Raw genomic sequence first — 21,802 nt, 5'->3', positions numbered from 1 at the left:
CTGATGCTGGCTGACAAAGACACTGGGCCAGAGGCAGCTCCCCCCTCTGCCTTTGCTTGGGATCCTCGTCACCTGTTTCCCCTGGGGCAGCTGGAACTATTGGATCAGGAGGAGAAACTAGGATTTTCCACAGTAACGATCATCAAGATGGACACGAGGAAACCCAGGAGGATAAAGCTCCATTGTTTCCTGCACTCAATGTTTATTTTCTAAGCAGCCTTGACAACTTAGGATTCCTCCAACTGAATATTAAATTTACACCCAACCACTACCCAGATCCAGTGCCACGGTCTCTTACCTTGAAGTCCCCAGGTGGCTCTGCCTCTCCCCTGCTGTGGTTTTGTGCAATTCTGAAAGCAGCTTCCCTTTTCCACCCCAACTTCCAAGTTCAATGATTTCCTAGTGAGATTATTTTCCCTGCTGTAGCAGGATCTCTGATCTGAATCAGGAATGAAATCAGGGCATCAATTAGAGCAAGCGAGGATGGGGAAGGAAAGAGGAGGGAGAATATGGTGCTAGCCAGGACAGGCAAAGTAGGTAAAATACAATCAAAACTGGCCTGAACTTCTTCACCAGATGGGACCTCAAAGCTTTGAGTGTGTTTGGTTAATTTCTCTGTGTCATTATTTACTATTTGCATGGCCTAACTCTGCACTAGCTCTGACTAGCAACCTGGGCCCAGATTCTGATCTCAGTTCACACTGGTGCAGACCAGGGAGAACTCCTTCAAAATCAGTGGAGTTCTAATGGTGTGGCTCCAGAGAAATAGAGATCAGCATCGTGGGCCATGTACCACTCCAGTCTGCTGGCTTGTTTGGGCAGAAATACCCACGCTGGCAGGGTGATGATACCCACAAATATTTTCACTCCTCTTAAACAGCCTCACGTGCAACTAATTCTGTGCACAGCTACCCACCAACACACCCCAGTTGCTCTGCTTATCTACACACACTAAGCGCACAGAGGTTTGAGAATGCAGCTCCACATGTCTTATTCATGATGTGGAGTGACCTATACTGCCAGTCATTCAGCTATGAGGGACGCTAGGGGCTGGAATCAAGGAAACCGGCTTGGTGTTAATTACAAGCAGTAAGGTTGTTTGTGTTGCTGAAACAAAACTTCCATTCTAATCCTCGTTGTCAGGAGGTTTAGAACATGGCTGGGTCAGGGCTCCTTGGCCTTCTTCCGAGAGTTATCTGTTCCAGTGAGAGTTAGGTGCTTAAAGATGCATGAGGGTGAAAGAGTAATGAATATTAGCCCACGAGCAATGCCTGCTTGTCTATAACCAAATTTGGAGGGATTTAGCCTGGCTTTGTCTGTTTTAAGTTAGGGAATTTTATGGCTTTCAACTGCTTTTGAAGCATCTCTATAACTCAACCGCACCTTGTGTTATTTTTAGATGGATCTTCTGCAGCCCATCAATGGAGCATGCAACACAAGGGCCTCTTGGTAGACTGTAGGAAAAGGGGGAAATAATGCGCAATGCCCCCAGGTGTTTAAAAGGGTAGTTAGGACTGGGGCATGACTAGAAAACCATTCAGTGCTCCGCCACACCATCAGAGGGGCTGTAAAACCCACTGAGTCACTGGGCAGATGCAAGCCATGGACATCAATCAACGCCCGCTGCCATAGCCCTGAAGCCAACCCGAGATGAAACAGCGCATGCATCTTGACCAGACATAACTACCTTCTCCGCTTCTGGTGGCCAACTACAGAGAAACAAGGGGGGAGTATGCTGCCCTGGGATCACACGAAGGTTCATTCCCACTGCTGGTGCAGTCTAAGCTGGGGAGAGTGGTGGTCTGGAGCCCTGTCCCCGAAGCTCTCTCCTGCCAATCCCACCCCAACGCCCAAATCTCCACACTGGCTGCATCCCTTGGCGAATGAGCACCTCCAGGCTGGGTAGCAGGGCAGGGGGAGAACAAACAGTCCTCCCCTGTCTCCCTCCACCCACTCCAACTCTTCCCATTAACATTCCCACTCCCTAAGAGCGCCCCCCGGTAATGGCCCCTCTCCATCGCATATCTGGTACGGGTTTTATAGCCTCCGCGTTTTAATTGCAGTAAAAGGGCTGATATTTCATGCTTCGTTGCCAAACCCTATAAGGCAGGGTGACCCCCTGCCTGCGCCTGTCAGACGATTAGAATATAATGGGGAGACCCCCATTCAAACAGGCTACACATCACTGGGATCACCGCAGCCTGCCAGCCCAATGTGGGTTACAGCCCTGTCCCACCTGCACAGACTGCAACAGACTCTCCCTGGGGTCAGAGCCAAGGCGGTGACAACCCAGCCCTTAGCATACTGGCACAGGACTCAGTGCTGGCTCTGGAGGACTGGCAGATGTTTGGGGGGTTACTGCACCTTATGTCCCATCAAAGGCCATGGTATGCCTCCATGCTGGAGCATTCTGAGGGGAGGGAGCCAGGGAACAGCTGAGAGTCACCACATGTCCCTCACAGGCCTAACAACAGTCGAGCACTGTGGGCCCTTCACTCCAGTGTGGGCCTCAGAGGTGCCCCAGGCCCCAACATAAGTAGACTCTCCAGCTTCCCCCCCCATTCTCTTCTCATTCAGCCCTGCCCCTTTCAGCCCCCCTTCATCTCCCCCTTCTCCCTTTGATGAGGTTTATTTGAAGAGCCCAGTGTTCCCCCCGGCGTGTTTTCTTTAGCTGTGTCATTTATTTCCACTTGACTCTTTGCTTATTTGCACTGGGCTGTGTAATTATTTCTCAGGAGAAGCCGTCTTGGCCCTGCCAAGGGGGGCAAAGTCATCTGATCCTGCGAGAGAGACAGAGCCATTTATAACCCAGCCAGACACCTCGTCCAGGGACCACAACCCACATCCCTCCAACAAGGGCAGGTGGGAGGCAGGGCAGCAAGGAGACAGCTGGAAAGAAAGACGAAAGGCCAAGAGAGACAGGTCCCGTGGGGAGAGGGGAAGTAGCAAAAGGATTTAGAAGGGTTACAATGGAGAGTGTGTTGACACCAACCCAGGAGGCCACAGCAGTGAGTGAATTGGCCAGCTGGCTACCTTGTCCTTGAGATGGTCCAAGGTGCCCACAAGCTCCATTGCTTCCAACAGAGCCGATGTGGTGTCTGCATGCACTGAGACTCTTGCAAGGCCATTCTCTTGAACACCTGCAGTGCTTACTCCACTCCCCCCAGGCTGCTTGATCGCATGCTAATGGGTGTAGCAGGACAGGGTTAGGAGAACCAGGCGACCCAGTGCCACAGCAGTGTTTGTGACTTCCCATCCTCATTGGGCCGGGGGAACCCACCACAGCTCAACTGAAGACCACAGCCTAGGCCCCATTGCACCCACTTAAGCTGGCTGTTGTGCACAGATGCAAGGTGTTGCAAGGTCAGCGGGCTCCAACTCAGGACTTTTAGCGTGGACAAAGCTGTAGGAGGAGGACCACAAGGAAGAGGGGAGATGGAGAAGAGAATAGGTGTGAGAAAGGCAAAAATGGGAAAATAAATTGACTTTTCAACTCCCAGAGCAAAGGGTGTCCAGATTTCCAAAACCATCTGTGACACCCTGGCACCCCAATATTCACCAGTCATGTAATTAGGATGTGTTTTGTACAAAGTATGCCTTGCAAGGTATCATTCTAAAAGTCTCAATCTGCTAGACATGGATAGCTCGTTGGATTGTATGTGCTATCGTCGTATGGGAAGTTATGAAGTTTGGCTATGTATGTGTGCTGAGAGGTTGAAAACACCCACAAGTAGCCTTTCAGGTACAACAGTAAAAAGGCCAAACAATAAATCATAGAATATCAGGGTTGGAAGGGACCTCAGGACGTCATCTAGTCCAATCCCCAATGTTAATAGATTATTAAGAAAATGCACACAAGCACAAGGGCTACTCCAGGAACTGTGTACAATAGAAACCTCTCAGAGATAGCACTACACCATGGGAACTGTTTGACCCAGGGCACAGCAAAAGAGCTTTCCAGCAAGTGGGAAGAAGTTATAAAAGGGGGAAATGACATCATGATGGTACCTCACTCTCCCTACAACAACACACCTGGAAACACCTGAGGAACAAGGACTGAACTGGGGGAAGTGATAGTCCCAGGCTAGAGAGATTTTTAGCCTGTGTATGAAAACCAAGATGCAGAACCAAGGCAGCCTGTGCCTTAAGAATCTGCCAGCCTGTTTATCACTCAGGGCGAGAATCTGCTAATTCATACCCTACCCATCCAGTGTGTTAAAATCAGTTTGAAGTTTTGTTTATTTACTACGGTAATCTGCTTTGATTTGTTTGCTATCCCTTATAATTACTTACAATCTATCTTTTGTAGTTAATAAACTTGTTTTTGTTTTGTCTAAAACCAGTGTATGGAAATCCTAACTGGGGGCAGAAAGCTGTTGCATATCTGCCTCCACATTGAGGGAGGGGGCAAATTTCATGAGCTTACGCTGTGCAGTTCCCTGTGCAGTGCAAGACGGTATAATTTTGGAGTTGCACTCCAGAAGTTGGGGGGGGTGCCTTAGCAACTGGGAGGTACCTTAGCTGAGCCTTCCCATGCAGAACTGATCTCAGCATCTGTGTGAAGCTGCAGTTAGGTGTGTCCCTACCTGTGTGTGTGTGCTGGTGAGGGAGCAAGCTTGGAGAGCTTAACAACTTGTCACAGTGACACAGTGTGAGAGGGAGCCCAGGCTGGTGGTCAGGCAGGCTCAGTGGTATCCCAGTTCTGGCACCCTGGGGGGAGGAGGGGGAAACCTGTCACACCATCATCCCATAGGCATGTGCTCCAGCCTCCTTCACCTGCATCTCCCCACACGCTCCTCCTGCCATCTCCCAGCCCTTCTCATCTCCCTCCCATCATGAGAGGGGCTGACTCCCTGCTCTTCTGCCAGCTCAGTCTCCCACATCCCTTCATGCACCCACCTCACTCCTCCAGCCCCACCCTTCACCTCCCCTGCTTCTGCTGAGCCCTATGCTCCCACCCCAGCTGCCCGATTCTCCCCATGCCGTTCAGGAAGAAAGGGGTTCAATAAACTCAGACAGAATTCAACAAACTTTGGGTGGACCCAGCTCACGCCAGGGCAGAAGATGAGGATCTCAGGGAGGTGCTGGGACGCACTCACCATCACTGTCCTCCGCACATCCTTTGAGTGCAAGACATATGTGTCATTAGCGTAGAGCAGCTTCCTCTCCCTTTGCTGGCCCTGGGGAGAGATTCGGGGCGTGCTACTGCTAGTACTGTAACCATGTTTTATTCTATTTGGGGAAGGCTCCCAGCAGCCTCTGGGGACAGATGTCAAAGCTAACCCTGAGGTTATTATTCTACTTCCAGCTGATGTAGTATGGCTGGATTAGCACCAAGCAGAGGCCTCAGGTACCAGGGTTGAAGCAACTCTCACCCATGAGAGCCTGGCAGCCTTGGAAAGAATTTCAACTCCAAGGACGTCTGTAACATAGCCCTGCTCCCCAGCTTTGTCCCCCACTCATGCCTGTCCCTCTCCTAATGGCCTCTGCAGCATCTGATCCCTGAGGTTCGGGGAGAGGGTTGGGAGGAGGGTCTGGCAGCTGGAATGATGTTGCTCTAGGTTCATTTGTATAAACGGTTGCTTTTGCTGCAATGGATTCCCTCTCTTGGCCAATCAAAGACAGGGAAGAATCTACAACTGGTCAGACAGATGAGGCTCAGGTACAGGGATGAGGAGGGTAGGAAAACAGCTGAGCCTATGGAGAGATGCTCCAGGCCTTTCATCCCAGACAGGGGAAAAACCAAAGCAGAATCTGTGCCCTTATGTATGCATCTCCCCACACTGATGCTCAAGCAGGAAACTGACTTGCCTCCCTCCAGGGCATTGGCTCTGCTGCAGCAGAGCCAGGGAAGGGTTGCTTGGGGCTTGCAAATTGGGCAAGCCTCCAGTACACACACACACACACCCCTACCGTTATACAAAGCCAACATACACACCAACCCACACACACAGCAATGCACTCACTCATCCACGCATACCCCTGGCTAGCTGCTTACCACCACACATTCACTTGCTGGGAAAAACACACACACACACACACACACACACACACAGTATTTACCTACACATACCAAACCACAAAACCAGTCTGCACACCAGAGAAATAGAGAACACAAATGGCAACACACAGGCAGAATTCCAAAAGACACACAGCCAGTGCACAGGCATAAGCATACACAAACACACCACCATGCAGACCCTAACACAAATGCCGTCGGCCAAGTAATTACAAAAGGCAGCATTAGTTTAAAAAGAAATCAAAGTGGATACAAGAGGAAGATATCAATGTACACTCACTCACACACAAACACGGCACCTCCCTCCCAGCAGAGATGGGAAGTCCCATTCACAGGTTCTGTCCTCTGGGTACCACGTCAAGTGAGAGATGGAGCACATTAGCCCCAAATCCTCTATTAGAGACCTAGCCCATTGCTCTGGCAATGCCCAGTGCCAGGAAAGGAAACCCACAGAGATTTCTCCAGGGCACAACCCTCGCACTGTTGTTTTAAGCACCAACACCTGGCCCCAGCCTGCTCATGCCCTCCCCTGCTCCTGTCTCCTCTGCCACAGAGTCCTGTTTGAGGATTATCGGGGAGGGCAGGGGAGCCGAGCGGGGATCTTAGTGCAGCTGCTGTATAAGACAGACAGACCCCTGCTCTCCCTTCTCACTCCCATGGAGGTCAGGACATGCATATATGAAAGGGGTGGGGGATGCGTTTCTGGTAGGTTTCTTCCTGGTCATGCTCAGACCACCCTCCCAGGGGCAGTTTGGGCTCTGGATCAGAGCTACATGGCTGGCCCCTCTCTGCATGCTGTCAGATCCTACCCACCAAGCCGTTGGTAACACGGCAGCTCAGGCCCAGCCTCTGTAGCCTCTTTGGATCCCATGTTCGGGAGACAGTTGTGCTGGGGAATCAGGGATCCCATCACTCAACACCCCACCCCTAGATCTTCAGCCAAACTTCAACCCAGACCCAGCCGGAGTGGGAAAACATTTGGCTCTCTCCCCTCCCCCGTTGCTGGAGCCTCTACTATTTCCAGTTCCAACCTGGGCCCCGATCCTTGGTGCTCTTCCCCCCGCACAGCCATTTACACCAGTGCAGAGTCAGTGCTGAACGCTCCCGTGGTGATCACGCCCGCTCTGTGCTTGAGTACACAATGTAAAGTATGGGGAGAATGAGGGTCCAGCCAGGGCTATTCAGATACCCCTGCAGTGTAGCCACACAAACAAAGCCCAGAGTTACATGCTTCACTACCCAGCCTCAGTACCGAACAACCAGGGACATCAGCCAATGGAAGCCAAATCCACTTGCCACCACAGATGCACCCTCCCGCCATTCTCCATGTAATGCCAGCTGTGGAGTTTCCGTCACTCAGCCAGGAAGTTTCCCACAGTGGTGGATGGAGGGAGCCAGGAAGATCTCAGCATTACACCTTTGCACTTCTTTACCATATGTTGGTGCTGAGCTAATGCAGCATGTTCTATGGAGGAGACACACACACTGTGCTCTCTTGAGGAGACTTCTTTAGGTTAAGGGAAAAACCAAACTAAAGGTTATTTTATGGAGAGGCAACCTGGTCTAGTGGGTAGTGCACCAGCCAGCAACACAGGAAACCTGGGTTTCTAGTCCCAACTTTCCCCTGGCCTGCTGGTAAGTTGCTTCTCTTTCCTCTTCCTATTCAGGCTGCAAGTTCTCTGGGCCAGGGATGGGTCTGTGCAGCACTTGGCAGCATGGAGCCCTGATTTTAGTACTACTGTACGGAATAGCAGTGATTCAAGCTGAAAGGCTCGCAGACGGCTGCTGTGTTGTGCATGGAAAACATAACACTCTGCTCCCTTCCAAACCAGCGTCCTTCCCCTTCTCACAATGACTGCTTGAGTCCTTCTGCTTGCCCTGTCTGATCGCACATGGGCCCCTTCTTCTCTACACCACCCATGCCACCAGCTCCTCCCCAGATGCACCCTGGATGGACGTGCTCTTCTCCAGGGATACAGCCCGGGCAGGGAAATCGAACTGCCCTAGCATCCCCAGAGCCAGGTGCTGGCTCCGTCAACTACAGATAGCCCGGTCAACAGGCCGCACCGGACTCCTCTTCTGCAGCAGTCGCGGAGTTCTGCAGGGGCCTGAAACCTAACCCCACCAGAGCAGGGGGTCTTTGCTTCCTCTTTGGCACAGCCCCACCTGCTGGCAGGGGCAGGGATGAACAGCTTCAGGCTCGCCCAACATCGTGCTGAATCTCAAAGCGGCGCTAGACTCCCAGCTTAGATTTGCTTTTCCATTTGCTGCAAAGGGCATAGTTATAGCCCTGCAATTTCCTCAGCCCAACAGGATTTCCCCCCTGTGGTTGCTGACAGGTCTTCAAAGAGCCACAGAGACTGGCACAGCTCCTGGCCAGGAGATTCCCAGGGCAAGGACTTGGCTGTGCAAATCAACAGGATGCACGCATACAGCAAGCAATGCTGAGGCCTGGGACAGGGGTGGGGATCCACTGTCCAGCCACTGGCTGGACGCGCAGCATCAACACCAATGCCCAATGGGCAGACCCACGGGCCGCACACACTCTCCAACACACACTCAGATACCGAGCCATTCCCCCAGGGAAAAATCCAGCCCCAAAGTCACATCCATGCTGGGCACCTGGTGCAACAAAACTTCCATCGAGTTCAACAGAGGCAAGACTGGGCTTTACATGTGTGGTCACTGGCTAACCAGTTGCCAGGCACTGCTCAAGGTTCCCCCAGCTACCCAACTCACCTTGCTGCTATTCCCCACCACACCATCATACCTGGCTGCCCTGCCAAACCCTCCCCCACTATGGACCTTGCCTCAGAGGTCTCATGGTTCCTCCAGCCCCCTGGAAGGGGCCCTGGTGTTTTTCTGTTATTAAACAGCAATAATATTTTCCCATCTCAGAATAACATTGGCAAGGCCCCTCGCTCTTGTATTGTTTCAGAAAACTTTCCCCCAGCAAATTCCTCCACAGGCTGGGAGCTTTTATATTCAAATTAATCCTCCAGTGCTTCTGCGATGAGCAAAGGGGTGGAATGAAGGGAGAGGGGCCTGCTCCCTGCCTGAGACCGAGGGCCCCCGCAGGGAGTCTGGGTTTTCTCCCCAACACCCAGGGGAGCCATGGATTTCCCCTAGGTATGATCAGCTACAACCAAAGCTCCTCTCGTGACCCACAGTGGGAGGATCCACCCAGGTGCGCTCACCCTAATGGCGGGGACACCTCAGACCTACCACCCTCCACACCCCAGACTCTAGCTGGAATCTTGGACTCTGGATTAGGCCCGGCTCAAAAGGTGCCATACCCAAAGGGTATCAGTCCCTCTCCATCATAGTAATTGTACAAGGTCTAGAGGGGGTCGTGCTGCAGGAGGTGAGACGCAGTGTCATCCATCGCACAAAGACCCCACTCTGGAGGGAGGCAGTGCTGGGCTGCGGCACTGGAGATGCCATCTAGGGTTAGACACAAAGACCAACATTTGGATTTGGAGCCAATTGTCCCCAAACTTAGCTCAAAAGTTCTGGTTCAGGCCCCCTCTTCATATTTGGACATGTTCCCCGGCTGCACCCTCAAACCACCTCATCAGGGGAGAGGAGGCATGGCACTGCCGTACTTCACTTCCCACTGCCCTGGCCTGGGGCTGCACCTAGGAGAGGTCTGAGCAGAACTATGTACTGCCAGCTGGGGGGATGGGAGAGGTACAGTACTGGGTGGCAACTGGGGGGAGAGGGGGGAGGATGGGGGTGTAAAGTATGCACCTATGGTATGCACAGGAGCGGGGGATGGGAAAAGCAGCACCATACTGGCTCCACAGTGAATTTCTTCCCATTGATTTGCAGGGCCGTTCAGATCCCCTGGGACAGAGAAGACCTCCAGAGTTAACGCCCTTAACACTCCCCTCTTTACCGCCCCCACATACCAAGCCAGGGGGAAGAGCCAGGACTCTGTGTCAAGAGCCCTTCCCTCAACCCTATAACTGCACTGCCCAGCGCTGCTAGCAAAGAGATCCCACAGTGCGGAGCCAATGCAAACAGCTTCTCCAGCCATCCACCTTGCCTCTTGACATGCTCCCCCCTCTTCCAACCCTCCCCCCGTTATTTTGTCTGCACGGTATTTGGAGAAGTGACAGGAGCTCAGCTCTCCTGACACAGCCTCTGTTTTGTCTAACAGCAGGGCTGTGAGCAGGATGGAGCAGGCTGCTGCTGGCGAGATGGATGGGAAACTGCAGGGAAGTGGGGCATAGGTTCGGAGCCCATGTGATGCAGCCTGAGCATCTCCCTCCCTGTCTCTCTGGTCCTTCCCCTGGAGCTCCTCTCTCAACCATTTCACCTTTGGGAATAGTCACTCATCAGAGACACCCCCAGACAAAACCCAGCCCTTGGGAACACTGACAGGCCAAGTGATTCTGTGATCCCCACGCACTGCAGGGCTACAGAGGCTCGAGATCACCCACACACTTCCCCACCCAGAGCACTGCAACCTTCTTCTCGTGAAGCTGGCTCTGCAGCACCTCATTCCTTGCTCCACCCCTCCCCACCCCTCTTCCCTGGAGTCATTCCTGGCTTCCACTGGTAGAAGGGAGAGGGGTTGGCAACAAAGCATCCCCACCCGCATGACAAGGGAGGAGAAACCTTCCTCCCCTTGCTTGGTCCTCTGACGGGCTCTACCCTGGAAAGGGACTTGAGTGAAAACTAGCATATCAACAGTCGGACTCCCAATGACACACTTACACCTGTTAGCCTGCCCTAGCCTAGTCCAGCTTGTGCATCAGCAAGAGGTTTGGGTACTGTGCAAAACCCACCCAAGACAACAGATGGGCATCACTGAGGCAGCATTTAATCTAAAAAGCTTTTATTACTTGGGATGTTGCAGGAGAAGAAATGAACCCAGCTTGACTTTCAGATCCCAGGGTGAAGGGCGGAGCCAAGGGGCTGGGGAAAATAAAGGTATCTCGTTAAATTTTAACTGAACACATGTGCTCTGGAGCCCCCAGGAGACACTGAGCATGGCAACCCAGGACTGCACTTTAAATGAACATCAAAGCCCTGCTGGGGAGGAGAGGAATGGCAGAGCAGATGCTAATGCCTGGCTGGTCTCTCGTGCTTTCCACTGGAGAATCTCAAAGCATTTTTAACAACATTCGTAATTACGCTCCACCCCCACCCCATGTGACAGGGCCATATCAACACAGATGGGGAAACGAAGGTACATGAAGGCAACGTGGCTTGCTCAATGTCATAACACCAGTTAGCAACCGAGCCAAAAGAGTAGCCAGGCTCTCTGCCTCCCACACCTGTGCCTTACCCACGCTCCCTCTCTTTGCTTTTGGAGCGCAAAGCCCCATTTCATGTCCAGCTGGTCAGAGAGCAGCACATGCCCTGTTTTCTCCAGAAGGCAGGGGATCAAAGGGAAGGCCCCCAGCTACGCCACAGAACTGCTAATAACCTGGAGTTTTTTTCCTCTCCAGAAATACCCCGGTTATCAGTTTGACCTGGTTATTGTAAACCCAGTAGTGGAACTCTGGGAGAAGGGAGAAGACTCTCCTTTTAGTCCCATCATGTACTAGTGACAGAAGCAGCGAGGACACAGGACAGCTATGGCAGGTTCATGGGGTGAGAGGGATGTTCCCTTTGCCAGTCCCAGCCATGGGAACTTCATTCACAACACACGCACTCGCAGTACCTCCCTCACCGGGAACCAGCCTCTGGCCCCTCTTGATCCTGCAAAGAACACAAAGCCAGAGCCCACTTGCCAGGTCGGTGGCAATACGGGATGCAATCACAGCATGGAATAGGGAGTCAATAAACGTGAGTTTAAGTCCAGGCTCTATTATGCCCTCTCTGGGTGACCTTGGGCAGGTCATAGCATCTCCATGCTTCAGTTTCCCCATCTGTAAAATGAAGATAATGGTACTGACACTGCTAGGCTTTGAGATCTTTCTATAGGAGTGACGCAGTATTAAGGTACTGGGACAAGGGGCCCTGTAAGCCATGCACTTCGTCAGTCTGCCCCCTTCAGAGAGCAACTTTGATAGCAGGGAGTGCCTAGGTGCCAACCCCTTTCTCCTAGCCAGATCTCTGCCCTGACTGGCCAGTTCTCTGCTGGCATGATACAAGCAGAGCATTGGGATCCCCATGTAATTCAACCCTCTACAACAATGCATACACACAGAGTTTTCATTACTACAGTGCCTTTTCCTTGAATTCCCTGACTTCTCCACCTCATAACTACATTCCTGAGCCTGCAGCCCATACTCTGCTACAACTCCCATGGACTGATGGGAGCTTTGCCTGGGGAGGACAAAGCAGGAACCACAGGACTGGACCCCAGTTTTTGGCTGAATTATTGCAGGACAATAAGACACACAGGTTGGAACAAGAGCAGTGTCACCATGTAGCATTTGATGGCGTAAATCTCCAATCAGCCCTTAATTTACTCCAGCCGAGGAGCTGGCCTTATACATTTTGAGTGCTTTCCAGCTGTTAACTAAGTCAAGCTCACATCTGCACGGGGAGCATTACTATCCCCACTTCACTGGTGGGGAAACAGAGGCACCATACTACATTGCTAATTACAGTAGCACCTGGAGGGCCCCTAAAAAACAGGCAAAGGGTAGGAGGAGAAATGGCTCGCACCAGGGCGGAGTTTGTCAGTAACCAACCCTGGACTAGAACTCAGGCTCCCCTGATTCCAAGGTCAGAGCTGGCTCCTCTAAGCAATACAGTCTCAGACCCAGGATTACACCGCAAGCGAGCGGCAAGAGGCCCAGGATTCCTGGGTCCACCCATGCTGCCTCTCACTATAAAGGCTGGTGGCACAGAGCGGGAAAGCACAGGTTGAAATTTTCAATGCTGCCTGAAGGATTTCGCTGCCCAGCTCATGTAAATTTCAGTGGGGTGCATGAATCCATCAGCTCTGAGAATCTCAGCCATCTTTCCCACGGATGCAACAGCCTATCGCTCTCCAGAGAGACAGCAGCTCGGCACCCAGCCAGCCCTATGAACCTGCTGTAAACAGGCAGGAGCACCTTGAGAACGTGGGGGAGGAGCGGGACCTTCCCAGCCACACAGCTGGTGGTGCCCTGGCACTGGGCACCCCCCCCCCCCCGGCCCCCAGGAAGGAAGCTGCAAGGAGGAGTGAGAAGTTGCAGTGAATGCTTTGTTCCACGCAGCCCATGCCCCAGGGAGAACTAACTGCTCCCACAGCACCAAGGGCTGGGACAGCTTCCTTCCCTCCCCCCAGCCAGCCAGATTCAGGCTCCAGGCACTCCAGCAGGCTTTGGCATCACCTCTGATTGTTGCACAATGGGCTCTGTTCTTCGAAAAGGCTACTCTGGCTCCCTGTTCCAGCCAATCACAGCCTCCTAGTAGGAAACTCCCAGCTAGCCACAGAAGAGACTATATTCCCCCTATTGCCAGCCACTGGAGTTATGCTGCTTCCCTGAATAGCAAGAGAGCAGCCCCGATGGGAGTTTCTTTTAACTACAAAAAATGCGTCCAGCCAGGCAGCTTGCGTAGCTGAGGCAATGAAGAGCACCCTTTGGCAGGGCCATGACTATGCAGGGCAATTTGCAGAGCAATCTACATCAGGGTGGGGATTTGAGAGTGTCTAGAAAAACCAACTGTTATACAGAGAGTCTCACCCCTCACTGCAGTACTAGAGTTGTTCTGATTCACTTCTGGATTCTCTAATGTCATCATTGCAAAGCAAAGAGATTCAGGGGCTGAGCAACGTGCTAGGGCAGCTGGGAAAAGAGAGAGGGTGGGGAACATGGGGAAGAAAGGGGAAATAAATCCCATCGGATCTGTTTTAGACACAGGTGGACCAGAGTGGTGGATTAGTTGAGTTCAGCAATGGAGAGGGCCCACTGTTGGTAATGCTTGCCAGCAGGGGTCACTGCAACCATGGGGAGGAGGCAATATGGCCCACACAATAGAGTGGGAGTCGAGGGGCTGTTTAGCCACTGAGAGCCGTGATGGAGCAGGCCTGCAGCTGATCTGCTCTGCCCTCTCCAGCAGGCGTTGCCAGTGAGCATAGCACTATAGGGGGCCCCACTTCAACCAGCCAGGGGACAAGTGGGCACAATACAACATGTGTACCTGCTCTACAACCAATGGCTCCTTGTGGAGAGCTGCGGGAAAGCTCCGAGCATGTCCCCAGGTAGGAGGAAAGGGGGAAGGCGTCCAAAGTACCAATAACTGCAGGGCTCCAAACCCGCTCCAGTATTTCCTGCCAGAGTAGGTGAGGATGGTGCTAGAGCCAGCCTGCTCACATGCCATCGGAACATGGCTGGTTCATGCCACCCTGCCCAAGAGTCTCCTCCTTTTTCAGGGCTGCCAGCTGCACTGGGTCAGGGCGAGAGGTTCGTCCCCCAGGCCAAAGAGCATTTGTGCTCAGTAGGCACTGCTCTCTTCCTAGCAGCATGCTGCTTGCAGTGACAAAGCACAGGATACAGCCCTTGGAATTTCCAGTGCAACACTCTTCCAAACTCCCCTGCACATTTCTGCAGCACCCTCCTCATCCAGGAGGTGCTGGGCTCTGGGAGCTGCCCTGCTGGGGTCTTTGCCAAGCGGGAGGTTCCCAGTCTCTGCGGGCATCAAATCAAGGACAGTGTGTTTTTTGTGGGTCTGTTTCTGACTAACGAGCTGCAGCATGTTGTGCACATAAATCAAGGGGATACATCATTGTGCTAGCAACCACAGGCCAGTGGGAAGGGCCAGGAGCCACATTCCTTTCCAAGCGATCACAGGAATCCAGTCCATGTTCTCCCCCTCCTCCTTCAGGATATATCCAGAGTCCACTCCAGGCGGGCACAGGATTCCAGCTCGTTTTCTCCCTACACAGAGTCCTCTCCAGTAGGACATGGAAATCCAGTTCAGGTCCCCTCCACACAGGTGCTGCACTCAGTCCACCCCAGGTGGGCAGTGGTGCCCAGTTCTGATGGTTCTCCTCTCACTGGGCTCACACTTTGTCCTCTCTCAGTGGATCTTCTAACTGGCTCAGGCCAGCTCCATCCCCTGGGAGCATTTATCAGCGACGGCTGCTCTGGGGCAGGATTCTCAACAGCACCAGCCTGAAATCCCATGCAGAACCAACCCCAGGTACGCTGGCCTGTGCTTTGGCTGCTTGGCTCTCTGTCATTGAAGCAGCCCGGGGCACAAGGTGCAAGAGAGCCAAAGCACCTGGAGGGAGGCTGAGAGAGACAGTCCAGGCAGCCCCAGCCAGAGAAACAGAGCTCAGTCGATCTGCCATGTGCTCAGGAACAGCCCGTCAGCTCTGGGAGCGGAGCCCCTCATTTGGAGGTTCACACCCATTTATCCCTACGCGAGTCCCCTGAGTCCCATGAACCCCACTCCAGAGAGAAAGGCAGGGTGCTATCTTGTAGCCTCCTCATTCCCCAGAGCCACATTCCCCTCCCCCTCACACCAGTGCAGGCTCCTTAAAGCCAACGGGTGTAACTAAGAGTTCGGCCCCAGGTGAATGGCTGAGACCTAGGAACCATGCAGCGCAGGGCCAGCATGCCCAGCAGCATTCGTGTGTCCATCCTTACAATGGCATGGCTCCCTGTTGGAAGCAGGAGATACGGTGGGAACTCCCTGCAGTAGGAAGGCCTGACAATACGCTGAAGTTCAGGAACTATTTGGCTGGCTCACAGCTGAGTGGTTGGATTAGCTGCTGGGGGATGGGGAGGCAAGGTGGCACGTGTTCAACCTCGTGGCGCATGAGCCAGCTCCAGCCCTGGGGTAACTCCCCTGACTTCAGCAGTTACAGCAGGGTTAAGACTGGCCCGACATGTTCACAGCCAAGTAGGAGAGGAGAGTTCAACTGCCCCTAGAAAGGAGGGGCTCAAATGCTTCCTGCCCTTTGTAGCTACCAGCCAGCATCCCCCCCCCCCCCCCCCACACACACACACACACACTGCTGGGCACTCCCTCCCAGAGCCTCCCCTGCCCCATCCCTGACATAAACCTGCTTTGCCTCCCGCTGGCCAACAGCCCTGCTCACCTCCACCCTTTAGCATGTACCCCGCACAGCAGCCTTCCCCTGGAAGGTAGCCAGACCTCCCCCCCCACCCAGAGCTCTGGAGCCACCTGCCTTTCACCTCTATGTGGAACAGAAACACCCCCAAGCAGGGTGGTGAATGAGGATGGCGGGAGCCCTGGGGCACACCCCTGCAGTGCTGAGCAGCAGGGAGGTCTGGGCAAGACCCCACAGCAAGACGTGCTGCACAGACCACAATGTGTCACTTTCCACGCTAAAGGGGCTGTTTGATTTGCCTTCCTTCAAAGCAGCGAAGCCAAAACAGCCTCACCTCTGCCTTGGACGCCGCTGCGGCCTTCCTCTCACCTCTAGCTCTCCCGGCTTCCTTTCCCTTGTAGTCTATTTTTAAACAGCTAATGGTTCCGCGCTGGAGTTTATTTTTTAAGCAGGAGATTCTCACGGTCGCCCTGGCAGATTTCCCCACGCAGCAGTCCTCATAAAGCAATGACGAAGGCAGCACAGAGAAAGCCAACCCATTACTCCCACCTACCCTTCTGTGTGGGAAAAGCTCCCAGGCAAAAATCCTGAAAGCCATCAACTTATCCTCCTTCAAAGCCCCCCTGGAAACTCCTCTCTGCCTTGATCCACAGAGAAAGCTGCCAGCTGATAATCATTTGGCAGGTGGGGAGTTGAGATTGCTACTCCTGAATGGCTAAGAATTGCCTACATCCTTCTATCATAGATTCCCTTCAGTGCCAGATGATTTGTCTTTTAGACTGCAAATTCTCTGGGGCAGGGACCAGTACAGGAAGGTTAATTAGGGATACATTTCAAAGGTAATGTTAATTAGTAACTAGATACATTTCAAAAGGTAGTACATTTAAAGGGGGAGGGAGAAAAAGATTGCTTTTAAATGCAACAGTTAACTTGTGGAACTCACAGCTGCAGGAAATTATTGAGTTAAGCTGCAGTAAAGGAGAAGATGCTCCTATGCCTAAGAAATGGGTATCATTTTCAAGTGACTTAGGAGCACAGGTCTCATTTTCAAAATGACTCAAGCACTCAGGCACTTTTTGAAAATGTAACCCAGCAAATAAAGTTGCTCAGATACAATTATAATCCCTAACTCACATCTAACACTTTTCATCAGCAGATCTCTCAGCACTTCACAAAGGAGGTCAGACTCATTATCCCCATTTTACAGATGGGGAAACTGAGGCACAGGGAGGTCATGTGACTTAGCCAAAATCACCCAGCACGCCAGTGACAGAGCCAGAAATAGAACTCAGGGCTTCTGCATCCCAGTTCAGTGCTCCATCCATTAGGCCACACTGCTCTCATTTCTCAGGCTTAAGGACATACGCTGTTTAACAGCTGGGCTCAGGAAGAGCTGTCCTCCCATGGGACAGTACTGCACAAGACCCAGACACTGGCTGGTGTCAACCAGGACAGGGGTCTGCCCAGCATGGCAGCGGCCATGTGCACAGTAACAACGACCCCTGCTCAAACAGCAGGAACCAGTTCAACACCCTCAGTTCTTTGAGTCCCAGTAGGACAGCTTCCCAGAACAGGGGTCTCCATGTGCTCCATTTCCCTCCTCACTCCCTAAGCAAGTAGCAGGCATAGGATTAGGTTCAGAGTAGGATAATTCTGGTCTCCACCTCCCCTGGCCTACCCCAGATCAGGTATGTATGGCCCAATATTTGGAGTAAGGCAACGTTCCTGGCTTAGCGCTTTACTGCCACTGGGATTCAAAGGAGCAGAGCAGGGCAGCTACCCCGAGCAGTCCCACATCCTTCCCTCCCCTCCTCCCACAAACTGAGCCATTCGTGGTTTTCAAGGGAACCTCTCCTTCTGCCTGTAGCTCACATCTATGCAAGTGGCCACCTAAGGAGACAGAGCCTTGACATTCCACCCTGGACAGAGGAGCGCTGAGCCAAAGGCCAAGCCAGCCTCCCCACTGAGTCCAGATCTACAAGGAAGCAAGTCGCTGTAAACAGCAGGATCACTTTCCCCAGCTCTGTGGGCTGTTAGCCACCAGATCCACAGCGACTTGGGTCACAGCCACCCTGACATCTGTCCTCTGGGGCAGTGTGCAGAAAACCCTCAAGAGACTGAAGCCAGCTCTTCTGTTTCGTGTTTCCGCCACTCTCCCAGCTAGACTTTCCCGAATCCCACCCCTCTCAGTCTTTTTGAGGGCTGGGAGGCCAGAAGGGAGGGACTGTATTGGCTGGCCACAAACTCTTCAGAAATCTCCCATCTAATGCAATTTGATCTGCAGTCCCCAACCAGAGTCCCCCATTGGAGCTGGCCACAGACAGCGCCTCTTCAGTAATACCACATGCACCCAAGTGCCCACGACCCCAAGCCCGTGTCTGCTCATACCAGAGTCAATGGGAGTTTGACTTACTAGGAGCAGGCCCAGAAAAGGGGAAAAATAAAAGCCAGCCTAATCCTCCAGTTGCAACTCCAACCCCAGCAGTTTTGCCTCTGTCCGGCTCCTAGCTCCAATCAACACAAGCTGGCAAAACTCCATGGCAAAGGCCATTCTTGGGGTGTTTCCAGCCGCAGCAAAAGGAAGAAGCATCTCTGATGGCCGGAGAGAGCCCACCCTTGGCAGTTTCCCAGTGTCGCACAAGGGCTGCGAATCAAGCCGCTGCACATCCCAGGGAAGCATCGGGCGATACAGGGGAATGCTGGCTCACGACAAGGCGCCAGCCTTGCATGCCATTCTCACACGTACCCAGCGCTGGGGCAAGGAGCTCCAGGAAGGTCACTCGCACCTGCCAGTCCAGTGAGCAACATTCCTCCTGCTCCTTCTGGAGTGGGGCCAGCACACAGCACGTGCGTTGGAAAGAGCCTTCTCTGGGCAGAATGCTGAGAGAACCAGGCGGCTCTGGCTGCAGTACCAGACACTGGTCACAAGGGGGTGCTGGCTGCAGACAGGGCACAGAGGATATGTGCCTACACTTCAGTGGGAGGCAAGATTGCAGCACATGGAGAAAAAAGCCCAGCTAACTTTGATCAAGATCAAAGTTAGCTTGAGTAACAATAGCGGTGAAGCCGCTCCAGCACAGCCCAAGACACTGGGTACATACTCCGTGGCCACAGCTTCACTGCTATTGTTACTGGAGCAAGCTGGATCAAAGCTAGCTGGAGTATCTACAAGTGCTGCATGCAGTGCAGATATGCCCTGAAAGCCATCAGCTCCCCTTTTACTCCAAGCTCCTGCTCTCAATTTCAAGGTGTTCCCTCACCAATGCAGGACAGGAACAGCCCCAAATCCTCCAGTTACCCACTGTCCCATTAGCTGCAGCTGCATGCAGCCTTGCAAACTGATCACTGCACTGTGGGCCCCCGGGACCCACCACACGCATAGTATCACCCAGGGGATGAAGAAGGAGGGGGGACCAAGGCTGGAATGACCTAGCACTCATGTTAGCCAGGTTGGGGGATCGTTTCAAATCAGGATCCCTTCATTTAGGCATTAATCCTAAAACCCAGGCACCATTCTGTCCCAGCAAGGCACACCAGAGAGAGGGAGTCTCGCAGGTAACACAGACGTGCAGGGTAGCAGACAGTCTCCCCGCAGATGGCTACAATCTCAGTTGGCCTATGGCTGCTAGGTTAGCCAATGAGATAGATCCCTGTGCAGTCTGGGGGCAAACAAAGCCTGGCAGTGCCTGGGGGCAGGTGGGGCCACTGCCCGCCCTGTTTGAGCCACTGCCCACTGCTACGAAATGAGAGAATGACATTTCCCAGCATGTCGGGGAGGGGTTCACCACCCCTAAGTCATTGCAGGAACTCACTTCTTGTTCCCATTGCAACCATAAGAGAGGCAGCAGACCCCCTGGGGACAGTGAGGGCAAACAGGGCAGACCATTTATAAATCTTAACACTCCCCAACACACATACACAGCTGTAACTAACACAGTAAGTGCCATGTGTCAGACTCCCACAGGATGCTCTGCAGTTCCACTGGGCGCCGAGAGTTTGAATACATGCATGCAGTGCACATACTGGTACAACCATAGGGTCAAGGGGGCTAATTTGTCAGGCATACAGTGTACACCCAGAGGGAGGACTGAAGGAGTTAATTGCCAACACTCCCACTCTGCCCTCAGAAGCTCTCAGTGTAATTGGGCTGAGAAGGGGTTATGAGAGCCAGGGGACACCACAGTGAAATGTACACCCTTGCTCAAACCCACATCAACTCAAACCTGCTCAGTTGTTCATTATCACCTCCCTGCACCTTCATTGCCGCACAAACCCATCCCCACATCCAGCTGGCATGGCTTCCTGCAGGAGCCAGAAATCCCCCCTCCCCATCCACCAATACCTCCTCCCTATCCCCAACGCGCTGGAGATCGCTCCGGTCAGGTCAGCGCATGCCCCAGCACTTGTTCAGACCCAGGCATAAGCACATGAAGCCAGCAAGTGCCAAGTCAAAAGTGGGAGGAGAGCCGGGGGCAGCCCGGTGCGGCTTTCAGGTTTAGATCCTCAACCCCATCCCCAGAGAGAGAGCATGCAGCAGATCCCATCAATACAGCTCCGTAAGCAGCATTACCTTTGCAAGACAGACAAGGCGGGGGGAGGTAATATGCCATATTGAACCAACCTCTGCTAGTGAGAGAGACAAGCTGTCGAGCTTACATGGCGCTCTTTTTCGAACCTGGGGAAGAGAGCGCCTGCCCCACCTCGTCTCTCTAATATCCTGGGACCATCATGCTGACACCACCCCTGAAAATTACCTTTGTAAGACAGGCGGAGTCTGGGCACACTCCCCTTGGTGCCTTGGCAGCTGGCGAAGAGATTCCAAAAGAGCCACCAGCTTGCCAGGAGCTGGGAGAGGTAGCTCCGCTCCATGCTCACTTGCTGCTGGGCTCTTCCTTTCAAGGCTCCCCTGGCCTGGAACTCAATGGGATTCCTTTCCGACCTCCCCACTGCAACGCTGTCCAGGGAGAGACAGCTGCGAAGATCCCAGCTGGCCAATATGTACTCATTCAGCCTTCCCCAGCCCGCCTGCCACAAGCAGCTGGCTCCAAGGAGTCTACTGGGAAGTTTTATACAGGCAGGGCTCCACCCAGCTCCTTGCAAGGAGAGTGACTGCCACAGAGCAAGAGATGGGGGAGACCCGCCTTTCCAAAGACTTCCCCAGCAGCTGCAGCTCTCTGGGACTGAATTCTCGGTGGCTTCTGTGCTCTCTCCCCTACCGAGCTGGCAGAGGCAGTGGGGTTAGTCAGTCACTGCGGGAACGCCACTGAATCCTGCACAGTTACACCGGAGATGGATTCGGTCCTTGGCAGGGAGAGGAGTAAAATGAAAGGCAGATTTCTTCCCTAATCTCCTCCAGTATTGGCCCATCAGCCAACCCACAACCCGGCAGCAGCCTGCCTTCCCTCCCGCAGGCCCAAGAAGACACATTTCTTCCTTGAAAAGGAAGGAGACAGCAGGGTAAAAACAATGAGCCAGGGGGAGGAGGTGTCGGCCGATTTCCCCCTGGAAGCTCATCCTGTGCTGATCATGGCAGCCAAGAGACTGAAAGGATCCCAAGCCCTGACCTACCCACTCATGCCTAGAACAGGTGCCTCCAGGTCAGGGATCTAGTGACTTGCAGGAGGCAAGTTCTATTGCCAATGCCCATGCTGTCCCTGTCCTGTGGATCACTCTCGGGCTGCTAATTCAGCCCCAAGCACGATATTAAGGGGCAACAAAAAAATAGCTAATGCTGCTCAGTCCGCTAGCTTGTCTGTCTGGGTTGGGTTTTATACCCACCCATCCTAGCAACAGGTGGATATCCCACTCGCTCA

At 53.2% G+C, this 21,802-nt stretch overlaps 1 protein-coding gene across 1 annotated transcript in view; it reads right to left on the bottom strand.

The window, feature by feature from the left end:
• Positions 1–21,139, bottom strand: part of SEMA3G (semaphorin 3G) — a 67,419-nt gene extending 46,280 nt beyond the window's left edge. The window contains 2 exon segments of the mRNA XM_038409098.2: positions 20,744–20,954; positions 20,957–21,139. Of these exon segments, the coding sequence (XP_038265026.2) occupies positions 20,744–20,954; positions 20,957–20,995 (250 nt within the window). The 5' untranslated portion in view covers positions 20,996–21,139.
• Between the last annotated feature and the right edge of the window lie 663 nt (positions 21,140–21,802).

This window comes from Dermochelys coriacea, chromosome 7, assembly GCF_009764565.3.
Source record: "Dermochelys coriacea isolate rDerCor1 chromosome 7, rDerCor1.pri.v4, whole genome shotgun sequence".
In the NCBI taxonomy this organism is placed as follows: Eukaryota; Metazoa; Chordata; order Testudines; family Dermochelyidae; genus Dermochelys; species Dermochelys coriacea.
Note: the sequence above shows the minus strand (reverse complement) of the source record. Positions and strands in the feature narration are given on the sequence as shown.